This window comes from Amblyraja radiata, chromosome 34 (assembly GCF_010909765.2).
Source record: "Amblyraja radiata isolate CabotCenter1 chromosome 34, sAmbRad1.1.pri, whole genome shotgun sequence".
Taxonomy (NCBI): Eukaryota; Metazoa; Chordata; class Chondrichthyes; order Rajiformes; family Rajidae; genus Amblyraja; species Amblyraja radiata.
This window is the reverse complement of record NC_045989.1, coordinates 19031937-19055708: the sequence shown is the minus strand read 5'-3', so window position 1 is coordinate 19055708 and position 23772 is coordinate 19031937. Positions and strand designations below refer to the sequence as shown.

The 23772-nt window shown below is 40.7% G+C and overlaps 2 protein-coding genes across 11 annotated transcripts in view; one reads left to right on the top strand and one right to left on the bottom strand.

Annotated features, from left to right (window-relative positions):
* The window catches only part of LOC116991621 (myelin expression factor 2-like), a 29458-nt gene extending 23295 nt beyond the window's left edge, over nucleotides 1-6163 (bottom strand). For all 9 annotated transcript variants that reach the window (XM_033050372.1, XM_033050375.1, XM_033050374.1 and 6 more), the window contains exons 1-2: nucleotides 6004-6163; nucleotides 2762-2949 (exon numbers count right to left, since the gene is read on the bottom strand). In XM_033050372.1, the coding sequence (XP_032906263.1) occupies nucleotides 2762-2949; nucleotides 6004-6095 (280 nt within the window). In that variant the 5' untranslated portion in view covers nucleotides 6096-6163. The remainder of the gene's footprint in view (nucleotides 1-2761; nucleotides 2950-6003) is intronic.
* A 3637-nt stretch (nucleotides 6164-9800) lies between these two features.
* clpx (caseinolytic mitochondrial matrix peptidase chaperone subunit X) overlaps nucleotides 9801-23772 on the top strand; it is a 38362-nt gene continuing 24390 nt past the window's right edge. The window contains exons 1-5 of one of the 2 annotated variants that reach the window (XM_033050391.1): nucleotides 9801-10329; nucleotides 13292-13449; nucleotides 14138-14258; nucleotides 16670-16824; nucleotides 17273-17432. In XM_033050391.1, coding sequence (XP_032906282.1) covers nucleotides 10251-10329; nucleotides 13292-13449; nucleotides 14138-14258; nucleotides 16670-16824; nucleotides 17273-17432 — 673 coding nt within the window. In that variant the 5' untranslated portion in view covers nucleotides 9801-10250. The remainder of the gene's footprint in view (nucleotides 10330-13291; nucleotides 13450-14137; nucleotides 14259-16669; nucleotides 16825-17272; nucleotides 17433-23772) is intronic. The other variant, XM_033050392.1, reaches the window with a different exon arrangement.

Here is a 23772-nt window from a genome sequence, read left to right as displayed (position 1 = left end):
TATATAGAAGTTACAATGCTCAACCATCAATTATAGAACTTCAATAATCAATCCAGGCCTGAACTAACCCCCAAATTATACAAGTGACTGCTATACAAGACAAATCCTTATTAGGAAGGCATTTTTGCTGATGCTTGGTCTCAGGATTTCTTACACAGCTCTGCTAATCAGTCTCAGATTGCTCTTGGTCATTCAACCACACAAAATAAGTTTGCACTGTATATATTGAAGCATTGAAAACTTAAAAACATTCTCATTCGTAATTATGTTATTTTAAAATGTATCATTGAACAGAACAATTCTTGTGTACAGCAAGCCATTAGGTATTTTTTATAACATTAGATCACCTACCTTACACATATTGACACTACATAGTTCAACACAACAATAAATTAAAACTGTTATTCTGCAAGGGGGAATACCAGAAACACTGTCCCTTAAGAGCTTTATGCCATGCTTTCATAAGGTGCTCAGCCAATGCCTGCACACATTTTATCAACACGTTTGCTTTTGTAGGTTGGGGCATAAATACAAATAATGGGATGTTAAGTTGCAACTTTAGAAAATGCTGGTTAGACTGCACTTGGTAGTACTGTATGCAGTTTTGGTCACTTTACTACAGGAAAAATACAGCTGTGCTGGAAAGTCTGCAGAAGAGATTTATCAAGATGTTGCCTGGTTTTGGGGACTTAGAGAACAGATTGTGTACACCAAGTTTGTTTTTCCTGAAGTGATGGAGGTTGAGCAATGACCTAAAGGCCTAGGGCAAAGAGCAGGATACAATCATAATGCAGGCGAATATATTTAGGCAAAAAAAGTTGGCATTGCTGCTGACAAAAAGGATGAATGAAAATAAATTTGCAAGGGATGCCATAGTCAATAAAAAATGCTTTGCAATGACTTATAAAAATACATTATGAAAACCAATAAAATGAATCCCAATGACAGTATTGTTAAATGAAAAAAAACATTTTTTCATGGTTATTTACAGTACACTTGAAAACAAAACTGATGTTTCATGGACAGAAATTTGAAGGAAATAAGCAAGCATTAAAGGGATGGAAAATCCCAAGATTATATGGTTTCTATACTAGGATTTTAAAGGAAGGTAACCAAACATTGAATGAGCCTTAACTGTAATCTCAGAGTGTTCTTGATATGGAGATATGAAAGTTAGACATGCTAATAAAATCCTTTCAAAATTGGAAAAATATGAAAAGGAATTACATGGATAGCAGCTAGTTTTGTTATTTTGAATAGAACTTTGCTACTATCCTTTCTACAAGACAGTCAGCGGTTGCTGATGGAACCATACGAGAACCAATTAAATTGAGTAAGGTTCACAGGCAGAAGATAGGAAAGAGCAGCTACTAAACCAAACTGATGAAATAGAAAGTCACAACATTTTCCTTTGACAAAAAATATTAGAAACTATGAAAGTTGAAATAATAAATCACTAAGATCGTAGAGCTCCTGTTCTCTGGATGCTCTCTGTTCTCCTGTTCTTCCCACATTCCAAAGACGTACAGGTTTGTATGTTAATTGGCTTCTGCAAATTGTTCCTGGTGTGTAGGATAGAACTAATGTACAGGTGATCACTGGTCGGGGCGGGCTCTGTGTGCTGAATGGCCAGTTTCCACGCTGCATCTCTAAACTAAAGATCTTTCGCTCCCAAGATCTCCAGCCACCTGCCCTCAGACCATTACATTTCTACAAGAATGGCATCAGAAGTGGTCAGCACAGAGAACATCGGTACCAGTTGATTGGCATGGCATTCTGCACCATAGAGGATGTTCAGCGCAAACTCAGACTCAGCAGGCAGACTTCCCAGCCGGAGAGCTGGGAATTTTCAGGTTTGTGCTGCCCTAACAATTCCATGACATGTACCCATGAACATTATAAATGTTCAGCAAATGGTCAACAGTGGTTAACAAATGTGAGCACCAGAACAGGCCATTCTGCCTTTACTCCACTTACTTTTTTTTCACTTTTCACCTTTTTTTTTTAAAAACACAAATTATCTTTTGCAAAGATCACCACATGAACTGGGACTGGAAGCCTTGGACATAACTTCAAATGCATTGAACACAGATTTCCAGAATAGTTTACAAAAAAGCTATCTCAACAACTGATTTTAGTGAGAAACAGCTCAGTTAGTATTTCAATCCTAGAGGTACAGTTTATGCTACAAATGCCTTATGTTGTAGTCTCCCAGGATTCAGGGGGTGGAATCGTTTTTTGAAATTTGTTTGTGCGCAAGTGTCATCATCGAAATAGCAGCGATAACTCTGTGGTTGGACTATAACAATACAATTCACAAAAGCTTCAAAGTATTTCTGCTTGTGCAGTACAGGATATTGGAACTAAAGCACATGAAGCACACACATGGAGCTCTTAAAACAGCTTCTCTCATTTCTCCCAAGTATAGGACAATTTGTATTTTATGCACGGTTGATCTTATTCTTACAAATTAAGTGCAATAAAATATTTTACTTGTTTTGAAGCCAAAGATCAGTTTTATGATAGCATAGTTGCCTCATATATTGCCATTCTATGGTCTAATTCCCGTATAGTTTCACTGCGTTTATATTGTGTATTTAGAATGTTACTTTAATTTTAACCATGCTAGCTTTTTTGTTGTTGTTTTCAATTATTAATACCCCATCAGTTAACTGAAAAAAGCTAAACCCCACAGTCCAAGAAGTTATTAACATCTGGAAAGCATGATTATTCTCCGGAGAAACTGCTCCCATTAAGTTACCTTCCTTTCGTATCAGGTCTTTAATGAACTGCCACTTTGTATCAAACGGGATGTTGTTAATGAAAACTCGGTTACGGTTATAAACCTTCTTGTCATCATTTGTCGTCTTGTCTTTTGAATATGGATGAAATCTGTTGGATTTGTCCTTCAAACTTGACGTTTCATCTTTGGAAGGTTCATCTTCTTCACTATTGTTAAAGAAAAATATACTGTCAAACAAAATACTCAAATGTTCTCAAAAAGCACACCTGTCCAAACATAACCAACTTACAACATGAAGGTTTAAATAGGAATTAATGGTGGAAACAACATTTTACAAAGTTAAACTTTGCTCAAAAATGTTCAATACATGGATGGATTTTCCCACATGGCTTATTTATAATTGTCATCTACTATCAGTGAACAATGAAGATACCCTTAAACCAACAAAATGGCCAAGTTAATTGTTTCCACAGATGCTATTGACCTGTTGAGACAACTTATCTCCTTCATTAAATATCGCCTTGCAAACAATTTTCCATTTCTTCCCTTTCCCCTGCCATGTGCCTTGGGTTGTACCCACCTGCTTATCATCTTCCTTGGACCAGAAGAGGGTCACATTACAGTCTGAACAATTTAGACTTCTTCCCTCGGAATAAAGAGTTAACAGGAACTGTATAATTTATTTATTATGAGAAATAAGTAACTTGCACACGTCTAACTTGAATGTAATACTAGTTGGCAATGTACCCTTCCCAACAGATGTGCTGTGTATCCAGCAGTAAAAAGAACCCAAGAGATTGAGCAGTGCAAGACCTTCATTGTGAATGGCAGGGCCCCAGGGGATGTTGCAGAGCAGAGGGATCATAGAGTAAGAAGTACATAGTTCCCTGAAAATTGTGTCAAAAGTAGATAGAGTGGTTAAGAAGGTATTCGCTACATGGGTAAATGCAGTCTTGTATCTAGAGTGGGGAATCAAGAACCAGAGGTCATTGCTTTAAGGCAAGAGTGATAAGTTGTAATACAAACCCAAAGGGCAACTTTCTAACTTAAAATTGTGAGTACAAGGAATGAGCTGCAAGAGGAGGTAGTTGAGGAACATACTATAACAACATTTAAAAGGTTTTTGGACAGGTGTATGGATAGAAAAGGGTTAGAGGGATATGGACCAAATGCAAACAAGCGTAGATGGTCAGCATGGACATGTTGGGATGAAGGGCCTGTATCAGTATCCTATGACCCCATGAGATACTGACTGTGCAACAGAAAGGGTGGTTGCACTATTACAATACAGAACATTTAAGGTTTAATTTAATGATACAGCGTGGAAACAGGCCCTTCGGCCCACCGAGTATGCATCGACCAGCGATCCCCACACTGCAAGCAGTTCTTGAATAATTAGCAAAGATCAAGTAACCAAAATAATGCCCGTTGATAGAAGCTCCAATCATAGAAAAAGTTAACCCTGCAAAAAAGTTGTTGAACATATCAGAAAATTGAAAACTTTTGTAAAGAGCTAAAATACAAAGGTTCTTTCAAAGGTTCTTTATTTGTCACATGCACCAATTGGTGTAGTGAAATGCGGATTGCCATTACAAATACAAAAAGGGAAAATCAGATTAAAATCTTCATACATAAAAGTTACGGAAAAAGTTGTAAGGAAAATGACAACTAAAAACAGTATTCAGATTCGATAATTTAATGTTAATGCACAGGAACAGCTAAGTTTATGTTAATGACTGCTTACATTTGCTTATTTCCAATCCCCTTTTGAATTAATAACTTAATTTTCACAAATAGTTATGGACTATCCAAAATAAGTCTGAAAGAGAATTACAAATTCCAACCCATTGTCGAACAAAAAATGAGTAAATGTAGATAAATGTACACGAGTTAATTCAACGTACCCTCGCAGTTTAAAAATGTTTACAATAAGGAAACAGAATCAAAATGAACTCAAATACAATGAAAAAAAAATAACATAAACGAACAGTGGGAAAATGTTAACATAGAAAATAGGTGCAGGAGTAGGCCATTCGGCCCTTCGAGACTGCACCGCCATTCAATATGATCATGGCTGATCATCCAACTCAGTATCCTGTACCTGCCTTCTCTCCATACCCCCAGATCCCTTTAGCCACAAGGGCCACATCTAACTCCCTCTTAAATATAGCCAACGAACTGGCCTCAACTACCTTCTGCGGCAGAGAATTCCAGAGATTCACCACTCTCTGTGTGAAAAATGTTTTCCTCATCTCGGTCCTAAAAGATTTCCCCCTTATCCTTAAACTGTGACCCCTTGTTCTGGACTTCCCCAACATCGGAAACAATCTTCCTGCATCTAGCCTGTCCAACCCCTTAAGAATTTTGTAAGTTTCTATAAGATCCCCCCTCAATCTTCTAAATTCTAGCGAGTACAAACCGAGTCTATCCAGTCTTTCTTCATATGAAAGTCCTAACATCCCAGGAATCAGTCTGGTGAACCTTCTCTGTACTCCCTCTATGGCAAGAATGTCTTTCCTCAGATTAGGAGACCAAAACTGTACGCAATACTCCAGGTGTGGTCTCACCAAGACCCTGTACAACTGCAGTAGAACCTCCCTGCTCCTATACTCAAATCCTTTTGCTATGAATGCTAATATACCATTCGCCTTCTTCACTGCCTGCTGCACCTGCATGCCTACTTTTAATGACCGGTGTACCATGACACCCAGGTCTCGTTGCATCTCCCCCTTTCCTAATCGACCACCATTCATATAATAAATCGGCCACCATTCTCCTACAATTGTGAATGATTTAAACGCAAAAACGTTACCCAGCACAAGTGGACAACTTTATCATCTATTTAATCACATAAGAACTGCAATTTGTTTTAGCGTTCCACATAAATCTAATATACCGATAAAATAATAATAACAAAGATTTAAAAATAAACATTTGGATCCTGGCTGAGGGATGTTTGATCCCATAATTAGCGTTTAGTGTCCCGTAATTAATCAACGTTTAAGAGCCTAAATCCAAGTTTCAGAGCCCACTTTCACACACAGTTTCAGTTTACTCCCAAGAGAATGAATACATTTTATAGGTATAACCAAATACAGTTTGCAGCTGCGGAGTGAAGGGGAGAAAGGGAACCGGCCGGGTGAGGGGTGGGGGGAGCTCGGCAGGGCCCAGGAGCCTGAACCACAGGCCGCGCTCTTCACTTCGCCCCCGATATAACCGCGGCCGGCAACACCTGAGCACTGAGTCGCGGTGGGCATTACGTTTTGTCGGGTTCCTGCTTCTCCGCGGGCTCGGGACCGTCTCCGGTCCGGGTTTCCTGCGGCTCCTCTAGCGTCACCTCCTCCTTCTCCATCGCGGTCTGAGCGGAGCCGCGGCCCGACAACCCCCCCCCTTCCCCCCCCCCCCCCTGCACGTGACGAGGGCGGGGCATGTGACCAGGGCTCCCTGTGTGGGTATGACGCACGTGACTGAGGTGATGGGCACGTAATCTCGTGGAGGCCACTCCCGCACTATAGGCACCTTTTCCCAAAAATCCTATAGCTCGCTATAGGATCTTTGCCTTTTCCTGTGATCATGTGTATCGTAAGAGGAGTTTTTGGAATTGAGGAGCATACTTAAGAAATAAATCAGAAGAGTAAAATGGAGGCAGGGGATACCCCTGGCAAATAATAATAAGGAAAATCCAAAGAGCTTAGTTTCATTTGTACATTTTCCCCCACATCCCAAAGATGTGCTAGTAGGTTAAATGGTTATTGTAAATTAACTTCATTGTTGGTAAGTAGAAAAGAAGAGTTTCAAGAGAATAAACTGGGGGCGTACATGGAAATATGGAGAGGGAATATAACTGATGGGAATTTTAATCCACTGGGTGTGGTGATTGGCCAAATTGCCTCCTTTGTTGTAAAATGTCCAAAACAGTGTGATTTGCATCATCAGGTGTAAAATCTAAAGACTCTTTGTTACTTTTTAACAATATTTAATTTTAACAAATTAATTTAAATTTTAACTTTCAAATTACATGAAGGTTTTACAGTCTATCTCACTGGAGGCTGGGCCCTGCCAGGACTTTTCAGTGTCAAGGCCTGCAGCTACAGTTCAGGATGCTTTAGATTAGCAGATAGATACTCTGCATCCTGGCCACGTCATCTAAAGATATGTCAAACACAGGCAAGGATTGCAGGAACTTCCCCAGCAAGAATGGCTCAATAATCCCTTACATTAAGTGTTCATGGCAAAATCATCCCCCATTTTGAAATAGTATTCAATCAACAACTGTGCGCGTACAATATCTCTCACACAATATAGTGTGGGAGATATTCAGGGACAGTTGTTCACAAACAACCTCTAGATCAAAGGTTCCCAACCTGGGGTAAATTTATTCCCAGGGGGTAAATTTGTTGATTCTGGATTTGTACATATTTTTTCTCATTGACTGACTGTGCTTGGTTCTGGTATACCGGTATCTGTTCATCTGTTCATAGTTAAGTGAAATAACATTGTTATGTGCTATTATTGCCAGGGGCAAAGGGGATGAGAAAGGTTGGGAACCACTGCTCCAGGTTATGGTACTGGAAGTTGCTGTGATTACCAATGAGGCTCTCTCTGCGGGGATCTGGGACATGGGTTAACCAGTAAACACCATGTTATCTCCTCCACAAGACTGAAAAATTATTAACAATACATGCAGAGTCCAGATTAGAATATTGTCAATGCCAAATCACGTACATAAAGAAAAACAGAGGAAAAAAATTGTATTGTGATAAAAGTGCCATATCATTTTTTTTTCAACTTTTAATGCTGGAGTCAATTATAAAAGATGAAATAGCGGCACATTTGGATAGCAGTAACAGGATCAGTCCGAGTCCGCATGGATTTACTAAGGGGAAATCATGCTTGACTAATCTGCTGGAATTTTTTGAGGATGTAACTAGGAAAATGGACAAGGGAGAGCCAGTAAATGTATTGTACATGGACTATCAGAAAGCATTTGATAAGGTCCCACATAGGAGATTAGTGGGCAAAATTAGGGCACATGGTATTGGGGGTAGAGTGCTGCCATGGACAGAAAATTGGTTGGCAGACAGGAAACAAAGAGTAGGAATTAACGGGTCCCTTTCAGAATGGCAGGCAGTGATTAGTGGGGTACCGCAAGGCTCGGTGCTGGGACCGCAGCTATTTACGATATACATCAATGATTTAGATGAAGGGATTCAAAGTAACATTAGCAATTTTGCAGATGACACAAAGCTGGGTGGCAGCATGAACTGTGAGGATGATGCTATGAGAATGCAGGGTGACTTGGACAGGTTGGGTGAGTGGGCAGATGCAGTTTAATGTGGATAAATGTGAGGTTATCCACTTTGGTAGCAAAAACAGGAAGGCAGATTACTATCTAAATGGTGTCAAGTTGGGAAAAGGGGAAGTACAAGGGGATCTGGGGGTCCTTGTTCATCAATCAATGAAAGTAAGCATGTAGGTACAGCAAGCAGTGATGAAAGTGAATGGCATGTTGGCCTTTATAACAAGAGTGGAGTATTGGAGCAAAGAGGTCCTTCTGCAGTTGTGTAGGGCCCTAGTGAGACCACACCTGGTGTATTGTGTGCAGTTTTGGTCCCCTAATTTGAGGAAGGACATTCTTGCTATTGAGGGAGTGCAGCGTAGGTTTACAAGGTTAATTCCTGGGATGGCGGGACTGTCATATGCTGAGAGAATGGAGTAGCTGGGCTTGTATACTCTGGCGTTTAGAAGGATGAGAGGGAATCTTATTGAAACATATGATTATTAAGGGTTTGGACATGCTAGAGGCAGGAAACATGTTCCCGATGTTGGAGGAGTCCAGAACCAGGGGCCACAGTTTAAGAATAAGGGGTAAGCCATTTAGAACGGAGACGAGGAAACACTTTTCCTCACAGAGTCTGTGGAATTCTCTGCCTCAGAAGGCGGTGGAGGCCAGTTTTTTGGATACTTTCAAGAGAGAACTAGATAGGGCTCTTAAAAATAACGAAGTCAGGGGATATGGGGAGAAGACAGGAATGGGGTACTGATTGGGGATGATCAGCCATGATCACATTGAATGGCGGTGCTGGCTCGAATGGCCCACCCCTGCACCTATTGTGTATTGTCTATTGTCTTAAAATCTCAAGTATTTACAACCTGACGAATCCAGGCATGGAATGCTATAATTATTTGGCAGCAGTCCAATTGAGAGTCTAAACTATAGAGTTTGGACAACCTGGAATGTTATTGCTTGGAGTGCAGGGGTAGGGGATAATCTTATGGAGACGTTTAAAACCACGAGGGGAATTGATAGGGTGAATGCACCCTATCATGTTCCACCTGCATGCTTTTGGCTCATATCACTTAAAATCTCTCCCATCCATATACCTTTCCAGATGTTTTTTTTTAAACATTGTGATAGTATCTGCCTCAACTACCTCCTCCGGCAGCTCGTTCCATATACCTACCCCATTCTGTGTGAAAAAGTTGCTCCTCAGGTTCTCGCTCAACTTAAACCTATGTCCTCTGGGTTCTAGGTTTCGTCATTGATAAGAAAGACACTTGGATCAGTCACATAATGCCATGGCTACAAAAGTAGATCAAACATCAGATTTTCCATGAGATACGAAGAGTTCCTTCGAGGAACTGGCTACCCGAGCCTGAAGCTGAGTGGATGTAAACGTCAGGCCAGGTCCCCATAGCATTCGGGTTTAAACATGGTGGCCGCTATGGTTTGATTCAGTGTCGCTGATTCAGTGGCAGTTTCATATCCAGCATAAAGTTCTTTATACAGGAGGATTATTGTCCAGATATCCATTTCAAGCCTGTCTTTGCGTCAGCAACAGAGTGCAAACTCATCAAGGGATAGGATACTCTGCCTTTAGCCTCATGTGTGGCGTAATGTCACACATAGGGAATGGCATCAACCTATGGTGAGTGGCTATGGCTTGAAGTACCTTTACTCATCTCTCACTGTCAGCTCCCTCACTCCGATTCCTTCATCCTTCATTCCTCCCTCCCTCCCTCCCTCACCGTGTCGGCCGGAAGGACTAGCCGCGGCGCTTCCGGCTGTGACCGTGCGTCAGCGTCGCCGATCCGGCGTCGTCCGCGCTCCCGCAGCTCCCGTGTCCGTGTCCGTGTCGGGCCCGCGCCCTCAGCTCCCGTGTCCGTGTCCGTGTCCGTGTCCGTGTCGGGCCCGCGCCCTCAGCTCCCGTGTCCGTGTCCGTGTCCGTGTCCGTGTCGGGCCCGCGCCCTCAGCTCCCGTGTCCGTGTCGGGCCCGCGCCCCGGTCCCGTCCCCTCAGCTCCGGCCTCCGTGTCGCCACCAGCCCGCCACCGCCACCGCCACACCAGCTCCTCATCCAGGAGTCATCGCCGTGGAGCTGACCCGTACCCGGCCTGTTGTTGACGGCCCTCGGCCCCGAGGAGAAGAGAGCCTCGGCCCGGACGTAGGAGAAAAGCCCCTCGCCGGTGGGAGGAGCGCCGGCCCCAAGGGGGAGGCCCCGGACACCAATGTCCTGCATTGTGGTGATGTGTTCCTGCTCGTCGGCTGCTCGGCTCCTGCGCTCGTCCGCAGCCGCCTCGGGTCTGGGTAAGATCACACTGGGATTCCAGCGCACACAGGCCGTCGGGACCACAACATCAGGGGGGAGGGGGGGGACACCTGCTAATCGCACGAGTGTTGACGATATCGATCCCGGGTTGTGCCCAAAGTTTCCGATTCAGATTCCACTTAATTTACACTGACAGTCCCACACAATGTCCAACGGAGTGTCAGATGGGCCCTTATCTTCTCTGTCGGGTGGACGTGGAAAATCTCACATTGCAAGTAGATCAGCCCTCATTCAGTGCTCAAAACTGACGCGCTTATCGTTTAATTCACGTTTGTTACGTGTAATTTGGCCGCAGCAATTTCTTCATTTTAATAATTACTGCGTCCAAAGTTCCTTAATTATTTGAAAAACATTCTAAGATACCTTGATAAGATACCTTGAGTATAAATGTAAGTCTCTTTATCACTTTATACTGCTTTCACTGAAGACTGTTGTTTTGCAGGGTGAGCTCTCGGTTTTTTTTTTAAGGGAACAATGCAATTACATAGTGTATTATTGTGTCACGTATATGATGCAGTGCCGAATAGGTACAGTGCCCTCCATAGTGTTTGGGACAAAGACCAATCATTTATTTATTTGCCTCTGTACTCCACAATTTGAGATTTGTAATAGGAAAAAAAAATCACATGCGGTTAAAGTGCACTTTGTCCGATTTTAATAAATGTCTTTTTTTAATACATTTTGGTTTCACAATGTAGAAATTACAACAGTGTTTACAATAAATTTTGAAATCTGCCTTTTCATTGAAAATGGAAATGGGTATGTGGATGTCTAAGGTTATACTAATACCAACATTCATAACTTTAGAACAGATAGATTAATAAAGTCACCAAGCACAGCAACGGTTCTTCGGCTCACCATGTCGACCTTTGCCCATCTGCGTTAAGCGGTTGCCTTCATTACAATTGTATCCATCTAAGTTTTGCCTAAGGAAGTGTTGGTTTCAATATCACTTAAACATAGTAAATGTATCTGATTTAACCACCTCCTCCGACAGCGCATTCCAGATACCAACCACTCTGTAAAATCTTACCCCTTGATCCCCTTTAATCTCCTACCTCTCACCTTAAAACAATGTTTTGGATACTTTTACCATGGGAAATAATATTTTGATTATCTACCCTACCTATGCCTCTCATAATTTGTTTATACTTGTATCAGGAAACCTCTTGGTTCTCCAGTCAAGGGAGTGGAATATCCTCTACACCCTTTTCAAAGCAATCAGATCACTCCTATAGTGTGGCGACCAGAACTGCACACCATACTCCATTGGAGTATGGCCTAACCAATGTGTTGTAAAGTCGTATAATTCATCCTCCTTAGCCACCTTTGTTGCCTCTTTCAGCAATTATGGATTTGGCACTAGGTCACTCTGTTCATCAACATATCTCGGTGCCCTACTGTTTAATGATTTTCTCCCACCCCGATTTGACTTTCCAAAATTCACCACTTTTTGTCGGGATTCAATTCCATGTGCCAAAACTTTGCCCAACTTTCTATCTAATCTGATAACCTTCCTTGCTATGCACAGCACCACCAACTTTTGTGTCATTTACAAACTTACCTACCATCCTTCCTATATTCATGTCGAAGTCATTAATATAAGTCATTAATACAAACGTTAAAGGTTGCACCACTGATCCTGACGATACATCACTAATTGAGGATTTCCAATCAGAAACACATCCTTCCACTGCGCTCCTTTGCCTCCTATCATCAAGCTGATTTTAGATTGAATTAGCCAGCTTGCCCTGTGTCCCATGTGCCTTAACCTTTTGGACCAGCCTAGTATGCAGCACCTTTCCAAATGCCTCACTAAACCAAGACACAAGCTCATACAGACAAAACATAGAAACATAGGTGCAGGAGAAGGCCATTCGGCCCTTCGAGCCTGCACCGCCATTCACTATGATCATGGCCATAATAAGGCAAACATAGCAGTTTGCCTTATTATGGCCAGACAATTCTTCAATATTTCCCATTGGGACGCAGTAGTTAAGGTACTGCAAGGTGAATCTTCCGTGTAGCAAGACAAACTTAATAGGTTGACAACCTCTCCTTTCTCCACCCCTCCCCTCCCCCTTTTCTCCTTCATAAGTCTGAAAAAGAGCCCAGACCCAAAGCGCCACTTATCCATGATCCCCCAGGGATGCCTTCAGATCCACCGAGTTACTACAGCACTTTGTTTATCACCATCTGCAGTCCCTTGTTTCTACAATATTCTCATTGTGTCTTCTACGGTTGGGGCACCTTTCCTAGATATATTTTCAGATTTGCATTAGCTTTCCACCATGTGCAGTTAAAGTCCAGCTCATCAACTGTTTCACAAGGATTGCTTAATTTTGTAGAATTTTTGATTTTGGTGGGGTACAGAAGATCAAGATACACTAACAGTAAAGGTTTTAGTGCAATACAGGTCTACCACCAATTTTCCAGCAGCCTTGGTTCCAGAGCCTTGCTGTAATATCTGTATTGTCAGACCAACCGAGGTCACGGCCTGAGGGGCCGAGAAACCAACCCATAAAGTCGGCCACAGAAGTCAGCTATGGAAACGAATCTGCCGGCTCCGGCCAAGCCAGAGTTCCAGAACCCTGACTGCAGCCGGGAAATGTGACCCACCAATCGGTCGTGGAAGTCCCGATGAGGTTGAGATCAGCCGCCTCACCGGGACTAGGCGCCACATTTTAGAGGGAACTTCCAGGGGGGATTTCGAGTGCGCTCTTGTAATTTTGTTCGGATTAAAGGAGGCGCCGAACGAATCAGATGACGGAAAATCGGTGGTGGACCTATAATTACTGTGCCATTTGCAGGGCTAGCTGCCCATTTTTTATCTGTTCATCTGATGGTGCTAACCACATGACCAGTTGAGTGAGGGGGAAAATAAAATGGAATTAGGAAACATAATTTATGCAGCTGCAAAATGAAACCTTTCTATTTCAGGATTTGCGTCCATGCGGTTCCATTTCCCATTCTTGGGAAACTTGAATGGCTTTGAAACACAGGGTGGAAGAAAAGTTTTTAAGAGAGCATTTCATGAGACAGCTACTGTGCTTGCTTCAAAAGATGGAGGTAAAGATACATCTGGAGATAGCAACAAGGTACGATTCTAGGTGACTAAGAAACCTGAATGTCTTGAGATTCAAATGCCTTGCTGCTCAGTATAAAGTTCCAATCTCTCAAAACGCTGCTGTTAGTGACCTAACTTGCACCATGTCCAGCTCACCAATTACCATGTTATACTGACCTAAATTGGCTACCAGAGATACAACTCTTTGATTTTAGAATCCTTGCACTTTAAAATTCATCTATTGTTTTCTCCCTTCATATCTCTAAAATCACCCCAGGTTTATAACCATTTGAGATATATGATCTCCTCTAATTCTAACTCTGAATTTAGTTACTTCACCACTTGTAGCAATGCTTCAAGCTGTCAAGGCTCAACACTTTCTAAACATCACTGTCCCTTTAAGATGTTCCTTAAAACCTACCTCTTTAACAAAGGTTTTGGCCCTACTACTTAATATCTCCACTCCAGTAGCGCTGATATTTTTTTTACTCTATTAATAGTGCTATGTCAACAAATATTCTTAGTACTGTTTTGTAGAATTATAACGACAGTGTTTGTATAAAGTAGCATTTTCATGTGAACTTTATACCTGGGCTTTACTATAGTGCTGTTTATTTACATATATAAAATTTATGATCTTTACCCAAAGTTTCTAAATGGGGAGATGGATATTTAATGTAGACTTTCCAATCCCTAATATTGAACCTGACACATTACAGAAGTCTGTCAGTGACGGGGGCAGCAGGCGATCTTCTGGTTCAGGCAGTTCAGGAAAAGGTGGAAACCAGCTGCGCTGCCCAAAGTGTGGAGACCCATGCACTCACGTGGAGACCTTTGTTTGTAAGTAATACGTTCGCCTCACTTTATCTTTAGATACTTTTCTACCACTTTATTTGGAAAGATCCCTCAATGGCTTGCTCTGTTGCTTGGGTGTGGACAGGAATTTCTCACCACCACCACTACCAATGCATCTGTTTCCATTGCTGCTAAATGTTCTTAATTCCACAAATATTTTTCATGTTTCCTTCAATAGACAATAGGTGCAGGAGTAGGCCATTTGGCCCTTCGAGCTAGCACCGCCATTCAATGTGATCATGGCTGATCATCCCCAATCAGTACCCCGTTCCTGCCTTCCCATATCCCCTGACTCCGCTATCTTTAAGAGCCCTATCTAGCTCTCTTGAAACTTCTGTTTTTAAATAATTCTCTTCTCTTTCAAGATCAATGCCACTACAAGGCATAGATCCATACAAAGTCAAATCCAGCATTTACATTTTGTCTTCCTTTCTATTTCAAAATCTTAATTCATCATCTTTAATGGTACATCCATGCTCATCCATCTCATAGATCTTGCTTCAGTCCTGTCACGTTTTTGTCTTTCCTGGTGCACTGCAAAATTCCAAGATGGTCATTAAGAACTGTTCTTGTGATCTATTCCTTTCACAGTGGTATGTATATTCCTCCTTGTGAACTTTTTCATTGCTTGTCCTTGGTTTTCCAGTTCAATGCTTTAGATTTACTTTTATCTCGCTGAACTGCGCCAGTACAGCTACAGTAACCACTTCTCTTCCCACACATCACATCAGGAGGTTCTCAAAGTTCCAGGAGTAGAAAACGACTGGAGGAACTCAGTGGGTCAGGCAGCATCTGTAGAGGAAATGAGTCGTTTACATTTTCCCTACCTCGGGACTGAAAGATGGGAGATGATTGTAAACTCGGTTGTCATCTTCTAAAAGAGAGGATCAAATATTTCTACATTATTTTAAAGTTAGAAAGCTGAATTTAGCCAATACTTCAAATCTGAATTTGTAGTGGTTAGGAACACCTTCAACCGAAGGCTTGGAGTAAATTATTTCCCCCGTATTAACATTTCTGTTCATCTGAAACGGAAAAAGGCCATAAATAGTTTGTAAAACACTTTGACGGGGGGTGGGGGGGGAGTCACTAATACAGCTTCTGTTCAGGGTGCGTTCTACAACATGGAAACCGAGGCTGATTGGAGAACAGAGTGATTACACAGTAATTAGTTGGATTGGATTTTCTTGCACTTCATGAACAGGGTATATCTGTGAGACGTTCCACATTGTCAATTCAATGCATGTGATTGTTCTTGAGCAGCTCGGGTGGAGGTGTGACTAGCTCTGGAGCACTAGTGTTCAGTACAATGGATGGGATGTAATCTCATAATCATAATCATAAATTTTATTAGCCAAGTAAGTTTTGCAACATACAAAGAATTTGATTTGCCATAGTCATACCAAAAATAGCAACAAGACACACAAATACATAAAATTTAACATAAACATCCACCACAGCGGCTCCACCACATTCCTCACTGTGATGGAAGGCAATAAAGTCTTATATTTTTCCTCATTTTCTCCTTCGGTCGGGGCAGTTGAACCATCTGCAGTTGGGGCAATCGAAGCTCTCGCAGCCGACAATCGAAGCTCCCGAGATCGGGGCGGTTGAAGCTCCCGCGGTTGGAGCTCCCGAAGTTGGTCCCTAACCAAGGGACCGCGAGCTCCACGATGTTAGGTCCGCAGGCGCTTGCGGTTGGAGCTCCGAGGTCGATCCCCAGCAAGAGGCCGCCAGCTCCTTGATGTTAGACTGCTCAAGAACAATCACAATGAATGCTTAGCTCGCTTACCCGTTGTTCAGCATATACGCTGTCCTGTGTTCACTACTTTGGCACCTCATTTTCAGAGTAAGATTGGTGCTGGTTCTGACACTTTCCACTGCTCACAATACTCAAAATGTGGCTGACCAGTGCCAGAGTTTATCCTATTTTTATAAAAGATGAAATATGTTTTTAATTATTTGAGATGTAAAACACTGCCGTTCATGTGGTGGAGTTATTAATTGCACAGTATTGCCCTATTAGTTTTGTGATATAACTGAAAAGGAGGGAATTTGCATCGTGTTAGGAGGATACATCTTAACCTGCACTGTTGCATCACAGTTATTGGCAAAGGAGGGATTTATACCTGTATGAGTCTGCTTATGATATTGTTCCTGCCATGTCACTTCTTCAACTGAAAAGCAACTTGCCATCATAAAGCGGACAGGCATTTGTTAACATTGATGATCTGCCAGTTTGGAGAATTAGCTGTGAAAATATTGAAATAATAATTGTTTAGCTTGTTCTACATCTACCAAGATTCAGCATGTATTATTGGTACACTGATTGAAGCTAACCATCAAAGTTGAAGTGAGGAACCATGTTTTAGGAAGTCTTATTATTTTATCCTCAGCTTCAACTCGCTTTGTGAAATGTGAAAAATGCCACCATTTTTTTGTGGTGCTGTCTGAAGCTGACTCCAAGAAGAGCTTAAATAAGGAACCAGAATCAGCAGCTGAAGCTGTGAAACTCGCTTTTCAACAGAAACCACCTCCACCTCCTAAAAAGGTAAATGTACCCATGTACCCTTGTATAATTCTTCAGAGCAGGTTGGAAATTGCTCCCTGGCTTCTGCCAGCATTATATAAGTGCTAGGCAGTATTTTTTGTAATTTTTGAATTGATGAATTATATAAATACTAACTTTAAAATAGATTAGATTTTAAAATAGATTAGATTAGCTGATTCTTCAAATGGTTTATATGTATAAATCTTATGACGTATTTGTTACTTGTGACATTGAATTTACTTGCATTTGCCAAGAATGATTATTTATTCATGTTCAGTGCATCCCTTATTCAATTACATAATTGAGTTTTCTTCAGTTCTAGTATTATGTGGGTACTTGTGTATTATAATCCCTGCTTGTATGATTGCTTTGCAGTGAATCCAAATGTTCAAAAGTCTGATTGCCGTTGAAGTATCCTCACCAAAGTCTTATTCTAATTTTGTTTCAGATATACAGTTATCTCGACAAATATGTAGTTGGTCAGTCCTATGCTAAGAAAGTGCTTTCGGTCGCTGTGTACAACCATTACAAGCGCATTCACAACAATATTCCAACTACCTTGAGGCAGCAAACAGAAGTGGAGAAACAGGCCTCCCTGACGCCTCGTGGTTAGTATGTACCATCTCTCTCATCGGGATGATAATGTTCATAGTACATAGCCTGAATTGAACTGGAGTTGGTGCTGGTATCACTAATTTATTTATATTTTTCAATTACTGGTGTTCAAAAGTAATATTTGCAGATTGATTAATATTCCGATTTGAGAGTTGTAATTTATCCTATTGATGAATGGTGAACAAAATAGACACTACTACCCTGCTGTGCTCCATTTATTAAAAAAGGCCAGTGATTCTAGAGAATGGGTGCAAGCAAGCTAATTGTCCAAACAAATTGAAAATCAGGATAGAATAATTTAAATTGTAAATGTTGAGAAGCATGCAATCAGTCCATATACCCCACTGCCAATAAACCCTGTATGGCAGAAGACAATTTAAAATAGAATCATTTGTAATTCTTGATCGTAATCAACAATTTCTTATTTGCATTCTTGTCTTTGCATAAACGTGACCTGTAAATTACAGGATGCTTGCTTCATTGATTTTTGCACATTGAAAAAGATGATTCATCTTCATATACATGATTCAAGGTGAAACATGGAGTGACTGATTTATGCAGATTTATGTCTCAACCTCTTGCGAATGTCTTAATTTATTTTCTGCATATTTGTGTCAGTTTAGGTTTGTAATCAATCAATGTCAGCAGAGGTGGGTGGAATTGATGGGCACGAGAGAGAGAATGGGTTACTGGGGAATAGATGAGGGAATGGGATTGCTCTGATAATTGGCATAGTCTAGATGGACCAAATTAGCCTCCTGTGACATAAGAAAATATGAGATAATGTCATGAATGCTGTTCTTGCGAACTTCCTTGCGGACTGCACTCCCCGTCATTATTCTATGCTGGAATGTTCTAAAACTCTGAAGTTATTCTTCTGTTCTTGACATTAGAGTAGCACTGTAAGCTAAAGACGTGTGATGTTCAAGCTGATTATGACTTGGGTATTAAAAATTCATCTGAAGACATTTCTTATCAGCATTGCACACATTGTGAATAAGGTCACGTTGTGTGTTATGACAGCTGGATCCACAACTATTGCGGAAAGTGAAAGCTCTGCAAAGTAGATCCCTGGCTTCCTCATCTGTGAGAAAGCCAATCATATACATTCACAAACTGCTATATGTTGTTTCAACGAATCAATTTTATGCATCAATTTCCAGAATAAACCACAGTGATCAGTTAGTTAATCAAAGCTTCAGTTATAACGACTAATCCATTATCCTGACTTTGATGGACAGTAAACAATTATCCAAGTTTTTGAACAAACATCATTCTCCAGGTAGTTTCCACTTACATAAACAAACTGGGAAATTTAAAAGTCTGATTATTCTTGGAAAAATCATTGTGCACAGTTGCTGGATTTGCATCTTCCCATGAGCTGCAACTGCTGGTTGTTTTGTAGCTCCGTCAGATATTAATAAGACCCTTTATGGAAATACAATTAAACGAATTCTAGCATTGAATCAAATGAGGCGTTATTTGCAGTGGGCTACAAGCTTGGTCAGGCATAGGTTTTGAGGGTTGTCCTGAAGGAGGTCGCATAATATTGCATCACTGATTTTTGTGATGTTGCCGATGTTTAGTTTAATTTATTTGTCGTGTGCTAACCAGTCAGCGGAAATACACTACATGATTACAATCAAGCCATTCACGGTGAAGAGTTAGGAATAGAGATTTAAAAGAGTGGAGCGATTAGAAACATAGAAAAATATAGCCCAAAAAAAGTGCAGGAGTAGGCCATTCGGCCCTTCGAGCCAGCACCACCATTCAATATGATCCTGGCTACTCATCTAAAATCAGTACCCCGTTCCTGCTTTTTCCCCATATCCCTTGATTCCTTTAGCCCTAAGAGCTAAATCTAACTCTCTTGAAAACATCCAGTGAATTAGCCTTCACTGCCTTCTGTGGCAGAGAATTCCACAGATTCACAACTCTCTGGGTGAAGAAGTTTTTCCTCATCTCAGTCCTAAATGGCCTACCCCTTATTCTTAAACTGTGATCTCTGGTTCTGGACTCCCCCAACATCGGGAACATTCTTCCTGCATCTAGCCTGTCCAATCCTTTTTTAAATAAGATTGTAATGTATGCTTGCAGATCTACTTCTGTGACTGGCACAGAAAGAGCAGCCTGGGTTGGGCGCCATCTTGAAGTGCTGTGCGATCAGAAGCTCATCCTGGGTCATGCCCAGATTGTGAGCTCTATGATTCTGTTTCAGCCAGATGTTTTGCAGGGAGATGTGGCTGATAGATGAATCATTTTGCTGATCAGGACGGGCTGGATGGTTTCATTGTTCATAATATTTTTTTGCTGGAACAAATTTATATTCATTTTGTTTGACACATCTGCAGAAAGCAAAATTCTAGCAGGGGCATAATTCTTCTGACTTTATTTTAGAACAATCAGTCTGTAAATTGACATTCAAAGGATCGAGAATTTAATGGCAACAATTAATTGTGTAATATTCCGTTAACCTGATTTCAAAATTTGTTGTTGCTTGCCAACTTTCTGCCTGTATTTATATTTGTTTTTATGCTTGCTCTTTCACAAGAAGAATGTCATTAAACCATCAAGGTTAAATGAATAGTTGTTAATTTTGTTTATGTTGCGCGATAATAAGGTTTTTTTATTTTGTGTTCTGCAAATTAATTTGGTGTTATGCAGAACCTGGCAGGGAGGTGAGGCTAAGGGAAAGAGGGAAGAAGAAAAAGTTTTCAAAAATTGTACTTCATATATCTTGAAAAAAAGAATTATATAGGAGTTTTTGAAGTTATGAATTTTTGAAACTTTTCAAATGACATTTATTTTCATGCTGTGTAAAATGGACGAATCTGTATTAAAAATGTTATCCTTTGTCATTTGAAAATAGGAGGGCAAAATATGTTATTTGGTATTTATGAAGCAATCCTCTGAAAGTGGTCATGTCCCCACTTCCTCAACCAGCTCCCCTCAGAATATGGGCCTCAATGGCATTTATTACCCTGGTCTACTGCCCTTGAGCTGGTGAACACCATGCGCTTTAAAGTGCTACAATCTTTGTGATGAAGCTTCCTGTGCTGTTGGGTGGGAGTTATGGAGTTCACTCCAGGAATGTATGTAGAAAAATTGTGATATGTCGTCACATTGGTGTATGAAGAAGAGTGGGATGGAAAGGGGCAGCAGAGATTGATCAACACCAACACATACCAGCTATACGTCTACTTTGTCTGTCAAATCGGTAAAGGTCAAAAATGAAAGATGGATTAACTATCCAACATTTCCTTATTTGTTTGAGCAAGCCCAAATTAAAAGCTACGTGTGCATTTGACTTTTGCACATGATGGTGATGCAGCCCAGCCTCAGGAAGCAAGTTACCTTTCGTATGATTGTATAGTGACTCCATCAGAGACTTAAAGAGACTCTGCATTTAGTGTGAAGAAGATGTGAATCTAAGGTTGCAGTGGGAACAAATGTTTACTTCATTGATTGGAGCTGTAGATCTAACGTAGAGAATACCAACCATGCATGAACGAGCAATGGTTTGCATTTGCAAGGTGCTGCTTTGTGAAATAATCCAGCTGATTTGTAGACTGTAGGTGGGATGGAAAGATCTGAGGTAAACTACATTTTTGATATTGGGAGTGGGTTGAGAGGGGGGAAGTCTATCCTACGCCATTGAACGGAGAAGTATAATTGTTTACTTTCCTCATCTGGCACTTGGAGGTAACTGCAGCAGGGTTAAAGGAAACAAATTCACATCTCTGTGGGAAATGGAAATGTTAACAGTTCATGTATGAATAATAATAATAATAATGGATGGGATTTATATAGCGCCTTTCTAATACTCAAGGCGCTTTACATCGCATTATTCATTCACTCCTCAGTCACACTCGGGGGTGGTAAGCTACTTCTGTAGCCACAGCTGCCCTGGGGCAGACTGACGGAAGCGTGGCTGCCAATCTGCGCCTACGGCCCCTCCGACCACCACCAATCACTCACACACATTCACACACAGGCAAAGGTGGGTGAAGTGTCTTGCCCAAGGACACAACGACAGTATGCACTCCAAGCGGGATTCGATCCGGCTACCTTCCGGTTGCCAGCCGAACACTTAGCCCATTGTGCCATCCGTCGTCCCAATGTAAAAGATAAACAGTAGAATGATGCAATCAAGAGAGAACAGGGTGTGGAATCGCAGGGTAAGGCTGTTTAGCCGTTTGTGTCTATTCTAACTATAATGCATTTTTACATTGAATAAATTCAGGGGTTTTTTATTGTGCAACACTGGCTCACAAAAAGTACTCAGTTTTATTTAATAATGTCATCAGTCTTGTCTTCAACCTGCTGTCGATATTTGAATCCAAATGGCAATCATTTCAAGTTGTTTTCCCAAAAGGCATGATTATCTGTATATATAGTGAAGTAATTAGTAGATTAATTAGAATAAATAGGAACTGTAGCCTAGTTCCAAGTGGGAAAATTATTTCCTGTTTAAGATATTGGCTGATACTACAAAGTGGTTAGTGATTCTCCACCACTCTCATTGGAGAGTCTGTTGCTCACAGATTGGATCGCTATTTAGTAATATTGGGTCTAACTCCATAACTCTGAACGTGGCAACACAAGTAGATAGAGTGGTAAAGCAGACATATGGTATGCTAGCTTTCCTAGGTCAGGGCATTGAGCACGAGTCAGAAAGTCATGATGCAGGTTTGTAGGACTTTGGTTAGGCCACATTTGGAGTATTGCATGCAGTTCCTGTCGCTCATTACAGGAAGGACATGGAGGCTTTGAAAATGGTGCAAAGGAGGTTTACCAAAATGATTAGTGGGTATTAGCCTGGATTAGTGAGTATTAGCTACAGAGAGAGGTCGGACAGGCTTGGATTTTTTTCTCTGGAACTCCAGAGATTGCGTGGAGACCTGATAGAAGTATATAAAATTATGAAAGGCATGGACTTGGTAGACGGTCAGAACCTTTTTCCCAGGATTGAAAAATCTAATACAAAGGGGCAGAGGTTTAAGGTGAGAGAAAGAAAGTTTAAAGGAGATGTGCAGGGCAAATTTATAACACAGTGGGTAGTGAGTGCAAGGAACATGCTGCCAGAGGAGGTGTGTGAGGCAGATATGATCGTGGCATTTAAGAGACGTTTAGCATGTGGATATGGAGGGATATGGATTATGTGCAGGCAGATAAGAGTTTGTCTTGGAATCGTATTCAGCATAGATATTGTGGGCTGAAGGGCCTGTTGTGCTGTACTATTATATCAAAAGAGGTCCAACTAAATACTGACGGTGTTTCATTGGTGACGGGGAGTAGGGTGGGGGTATATGCAGTGAGAAAGGTCTTCATTTTTACAGTTGACATGAACATTAAAGTGTATGTCACTGATACACCTATAGACCATCTGCACTGCACTGGTGGTTTTTGTTATGATGTCTAATAGTTTTCAAGTTGGGGTCTAGTTACCTAAAGTGATTGAAGTGCATGTTTGTGCTGGGCTTTTTCATTATCTGAGCATACATTTCTGTTTGAAGAAATCAAACAGAGTGTGTCAGAAAACTATGCCATGAAGATAGGAAAGCAATTTGTATAAAACATTGAATTAATGACAAACAGATCTGTTTAACACTATTCTATTTGTAAGGTAATAAAAAACAGTTTGGTGAGTAACTAGATAAAAAATATATTTTAAATGGGTATTGCAAATTTTTCAGGTTCTATATTTAAATATTTTTTTAAATGATCTGTCAGGAAGTAATGATGCTACCTGGAATGTAAAACATTTCAAGAAAATCCATAATGTATTTAATTTGTATTTCGCTAAACATTGAATAAATTATCAAAGCATTCACAAGGAATAGTTGTGCTAAATGATTACCAACAGTTTACATCCCATTTACAACAATTATCAGCAGTTATTGAATACAATCCAAAGGTTCCACGTCAAAAAATGGTATTTTGTTTTAGCGGCAAAATACATTTAAGGTGTTAATTATTGCTATGCACTGAAAAATATTAACTAAATTAATATTTATAATTTCACTGCAAAGCGTAATTGTTTTCCGAATGAATTTAAACTGATACTAAACATTTTCAATATTTGATTTAAAAAGTATGCTGTAATCACTGTTTTTGATATTTAATTGAGATCTATTAATTCCAACTGCCAACCGCTGCAAGTGTTGGTTAAGTTGAAAGTAAATTGTCTTAATTCTAGCAAGAACACGAGCTGAAATTTTGTATGTTATTTTTTAACTTTTTGTTTTAATAAAGTTCAAATGTTTACATGCATTGCCAATTGTGAACATTCAGACTTTAGTGTCTGCCTGCCTTATTGTTGACCAGTCATTC